Source organism: Acyrthosiphon pisum, chromosome A2 (assembly GCF_005508785.2).
Source record: "Acyrthosiphon pisum isolate AL4f chromosome A2, pea_aphid_22Mar2018_4r6ur, whole genome shotgun sequence".
In the NCBI taxonomy this organism is placed as follows: Eukaryota; Metazoa; Arthropoda; class Insecta; order Hemiptera; family Aphididae; genus Acyrthosiphon; species Acyrthosiphon pisum.
In genome coordinates this window covers 10,170,952-10,176,416 of record NC_042495.1, presented here as the reverse complement: position 1 = coordinate 10,176,416, position 5,465 = coordinate 10,170,952, and the positions used below count along the sequence as shown (strand labels likewise).

The following is a 5,465-nucleotide window of genomic DNA, read 5'->3' as shown; positions in this document are numbered from 1 at the left end:
ATTCGTTTCAAAACAACCCCACCCTTGGGGATATTTAACTTTAACATCTGACTGACATACTATTTTCACCATATTTTTTTTATGTAATATAACTTGGAAAAATTATTATTACTCAAGTGAATTATTCAAATAGGGTGTTTCGTTGTTTCTTACAGGATGAATATAAAAATGGATAGAAATAATATATAGTTATTGCTATGTTATGCACTTATACTTGGTGCCTTATTAGAAATATTACATCTACCTATAATACATAATATTTATTTATACTTTTACATTTTATATATGTTCTTCTATTCATAAAAATTTGAAGAATTCCGTCTAAATATTACACAGAGGTAATTTATCTCTACACGACTAACCTAAAAATATAGAACGCATTAATTTAATTTACTCTAAGACTTAAAACGTATGATATATATTATCTGAATAATTATAGCTATTGTTGATATTTTATTAATAATAATTAGTTATGACTACCTTTTAATGTTTATATTAAATAGGTTCTTATTGTTTATAATAAATTATTTACAATACACGAAAATATTAAAGTTTTCTAATTTTGATAACAAGTAAAAAATAATCTCAATGTTACTGCTACAATCATAACATTTTGAAGTTTCACCATCTGATAAAGTTAAATTACACAAAGCTAAGCTATTCGATCAAAGAAAAAAAATGAAAGACTCATTGAACGCAGCGATACGGAGGAAGTTGTGCAACAAGAATAAAAATGTAAAATATGTACATACATGTAAAAATATATCAACAAAAAATCTGAAGAAAGTTGCTTTTTTGTCTGGGTTGTCCAGGTTTGGCGGAAAGAAAAACGATACGTTAGGCCCAGGTTGGAACAAAAATTGGTATTCTATAATATTATATTACAAAAATATTTTTTAAAACTATATTTTATGAACAAACTTAATTTATATTTATGGACAAAATACTATGGCTATAATATATTAATATTCGTGGCAAATACTTTTTACTTTATAGTATGACTATATTTAAACATTTTCATATTAATTTTTCTATTTTAAGAAAATTGTTTTACTTTTATATTGCAAAAAAATGTATTAATTATACTTAAATATTTAAATATTTAAATGGTTTAATGCAAGTATTTTAGTATTTAATGTACAGTACTAATTATGTGTTTTTGGTTCAATAATATTTTAAATTTTAAATGTTCAAGATGTTTAATGGGATGTTATCATGTTGGCATAAGAGCATGTATCTGTACAACAAAGTTTATTTATTACTATTAATTCTAGTTTTAAAACCAATGAGTTCAACTTAGATAAAAATTACCTATTACAGAAAAAAAACTAAAAAGGGTGATGATTTTTATAGTCATTTTTTTTTAATTCAATATTATAATTTTTTATAACCTAATAATCGTTACAATACATTTATCATAAAAGATAATGGTTATTTTAATGATTTAAACATTTAAAGCTACCTTATTAATATCTTTAGTAATATGTTAAGCTTATCTGATATGTACCTACTGTTTGGTAATGTAACTATGACCTGTGACTAAGAAATGTGAAGAGTAGTAGTTTTGCTTTGATGAATTTGTTATTTGTGAAGGTACCCAGTTACCTAGGTAACAACTAAAAAATTAATGCTGATATCAATTTAATACCTAATTACGATTACAAATAAAGAAAAAATAAATGTCGACCAACAATAATACAATTTATTGTTGAATGTAATAAAACAAAGAAGTATTTGATTTTAAATTTCCAACCAAAATTTGTTTCATAGTATAATATTATAAATTGTGTCAAACGTTATATAGGTATATATAACATTAGTTTTCCAAAATTCCAAACTAAGAAAAATGGAAAGTTTCCTGGTCGACCACAAGATTTAAAAATAAATTCGAATTTACCGCCTACATTGTATGCAGATGGTTTGAAACACCATACGATTCAGACTCGAGTTGAAAAGAAGATTACCGCCAGAGGACCTTATGATACGTTTACAGGTCAGAAAAATAAAATATTAATATTAACTGTACGAGTAAAATAGACAGAGAATCATTTGTATGTGACTAAAAAACCGATATAATATTAGTAATATACAATTTACAATTTTAGCTATACCGATAAAGTTTAATTCGTTAATTAGGTAGTATGATGTCAACTAAACGAAATATATATATTTTGATTGAAACACATTAAACTATAATATTTTCCCGTGTTCATTATACAGTCTAGACTAAATTAATTAACATATTATGTGCTTAAACACAAAGTGATCTAGATAATTTAATAACGGATTTAGTAAAGTTAATATAAAATTTGAAACAGTATCTATTTATTAATTTGTGGAGTATAACACTAAAAATATTTTCGATTATTATTATATCATCGTGTATATGATATATATATTATGTTACATTGGTAAATAATAAAAGTCTAATATTAAGTATTGAGAAACGCGTTTTATTTTATTTTAATAATCTATAACAGCCAAGCTATTAATATTAGGTTTAGTTAAGACAACGGTTTTATAATATACGGCAATACTAAAAAAGTTACTACTCGACAATCGACAAATGATTTCGACGGTATGAATTGTATTATAGTAGTATTATAGTATAATAGTTTATACCTAGTTAGTAATTACTGGAAAGAATAGTATTGAATTTATATTCATTGCTTGATAATTCTGAACTAAATATAAATTGATGCTATTTCATTCCACCATTAAGTTCATTTATAAAATGGCGTTTAAATAAATCATCCAAACATTCCAAACACAAAATTAATATTTAATCACCATTCATCATTTAACCTATTTATATACTTGAAAATGTCAGAATTTAATAATATATGAGCAAATTCCAGAAAATCATTTGAATACGATAAATCAACTAGCTACTTTTTTATGTATATTATTATTTGTAATCTTATTATTGTCTTGTCGAATATATAATTAGGCATTAGCAGTGATTAATATACGTTGGTTTTTTTTTATGTTAAGCTCCAATGTGAATTGTATTAATTACAATAAAAATAAAAATGAAAATTGAATTAAACTATTATTTTGACTTAAATCATTGAGACTCGTATTTGAATTACGCCATCATAGATTTTTTTAGTAGTTTATGCATATACAACTCCTGGCAGTTGCTTGTAATTTCTACTTTGAGTTAAAAAATAAAATAATATAAAACAGTGATAGTTAGCACAATAATATATTTTTAAATAAGTGGCAAAACATAAATTATATCATATTCTTTTAACATTTCAAAACATGTACAATGCTGGACGCTGGTACATATTATATTAAAATTAAATTTTTTCCATTATTTGTTTTTTTAAATTACTTCAGTTTTACTTATGATGTATTTAAAAATATATATTTATGTATTTAATAGGACCTAGGGATTCAAGTACTTTGATGGGACTTACTGCCGAAAAAAAATGTTATTTTTTATCTGACAATTGGCCACTCCCACTAGAGACCTACGCGTCTAAAAGTCATCGAACTTACACAAATGTATTCAAACAGGAGTCACCGAGAAAAAAAATAGATCATAGTGTGCCGTCATTTTCTTGTGCAAACATGCCCAACTGGTTATCAAAAAAAACAAATAAGTAAGATAAAATCGGTAAAGGATCTCAAACAATAAATATACCTTTAAGTACCTGCCGACATAGAGTAGAGCAGATAAATTTGATAAAGATTAAATTTGAATCAATACTATTTCGTTGAATTTAAATAATTCTAATTTAACCTATGTAATATGCATATTGTTTTTAGTTTTAACATATTTCACTTATCAGCGAATAATATGTTTACTACTATCCAGGTATCCGTTTAATGATTCAAAACGGGCCGGCAACAGTTTGAAAATGATCGAAGATTCCCTCAAACCGGGACCGGGACACTACAATATCAATGTTCATAAACGATGCACAACAAATGGACCCACGAGCGTATTTAAGAGTACTACAGTGCAAAGGTTACAGATAGTACGCCAAAGCTATAGCATATTTGATTAAAAATGAAAAACTTTTAAAAAATCGATTCAATAATTGACGTTTGTAAAATACATCGTCATTGTCAAGGAAATTATCAAATTTACATAATAGATATTATTATAAAAGTAATAAAGTACAAAAAATGATTTGTGAATTTTGTTTTTTTATTTTTTCAACCATAGATATAGCCGATATAGGTATAGAAACAACGGTTTACTGTGTTCATAAAAAAGTAAAGAACCAAAAAAAAACAAAAAATGAATACAAACATTATTTAGTTTGTGGAAGTTATTGATGTATTAGCCAATATTATACCTCAACGCAGAGCATTCCTCCTAAATTAATAGAAACTGGTACACCCCTAAAAAAATCAAAACCCTGAAACAGCTGAAATTCATATAGGTAACCCGAATTTTCGCTATAGTTTTTGATGAAATGGCAAAAACTTCAAAAGAAGAATTAAGCATAAGTTAGTATGTTATTTTTTTGTCTGTGTACAACTATTTACTGACTTCTAGGTGCTTAGTTCTCTTTTTGAAGTTATTTATGCATCTAAGAAAAATTATTATTCAAAAATATAGTTCAATTATGACAGGAAGTCAAAAAATATTTCGTTATTTTTTTAAGAAATCGTGTGAAGTACCCATATTGATTTGATTCATATTTCATATAATACCTATAATGTAATCCCAACAATATTCACTGGTTGTGAAAACTGTATTATAGGTACCTATAACATAAATGTATTCATAATGTATAGTATATAATATAATATGTGTTTTAAATTATTTAATACTATTAAAATCTATCATTGATCTCATCTGGCAGTAACCTTTGGTTAAAGTTCAAAAATAATAACCATATAAAGTTTAGATAGGAGCGCATAAAGACAATAGATTTTACACGTCTAGATAAAATAACTTTTCAACCGTATTATACCCCCTTCATCCAAACTCTAAATGGTAATAGTTTTTGACCCATTTAGTCGTATTAGATTTTGATACATTAAAATATTGCGTCAGTCAGAATTTGAAACAGTGTAATATATTATACTGAGAATATAGTTTATGTATATTTTAAAGTTTTATATACTAACACAATAAAACATAGCACATCATTAAATATCCAAAACTATAACACGTAGAAATATGTCAAAATTAACTTCAAAATAAAATATACTACTAAAAAGTATAATATTATTTATATTGACAAATCTATTATTAATTTTATATTTAAAATACATACAATTAGATAACCCAAAAAGTTGAAAACTATAAGAGAACACACAGTTTGTTTAGGAATATACAGATAAACTGAAGCTTTTCAGAAAAGAGCCTTAATCATAATTTCAATTAGAAAATTATAGCAAATCAATGTGAGTAAAATTGACTAATTTGATAGGATAATCCTTCAGATATCTAAAGAAAAATTATATTATTTGCACCAATATTTCTACCTATATTATGA

The 5,465-nt window shown here is 25.1% G+C and overlaps 1 protein-coding gene across 1 annotated transcript; it reads left to right on the top strand.

The window, feature by feature from the left end:
- Positions 1-534: 534 nt before the first annotated feature.
- Positions 535-4,346, top strand: LOC100575869. The gene is made up of 4 exons (XM_003240885.3): positions 535-847; positions 1,805-1,993; positions 3,392-3,611; positions 3,827-4,346. The coding sequence occupies exons 1-4, from the start codon at positions 679-681 to the stop codon at positions 4,017-4,019; spliced, it is 771 nt and encodes a 256-aa protein (XP_003240933.1). The 5' UTR covers positions 535-678; the 3' UTR covers positions 4,020-4,346.
- The last annotated feature ends 1,119 nt before the right edge of the window (positions 4,347-5,465 follow it).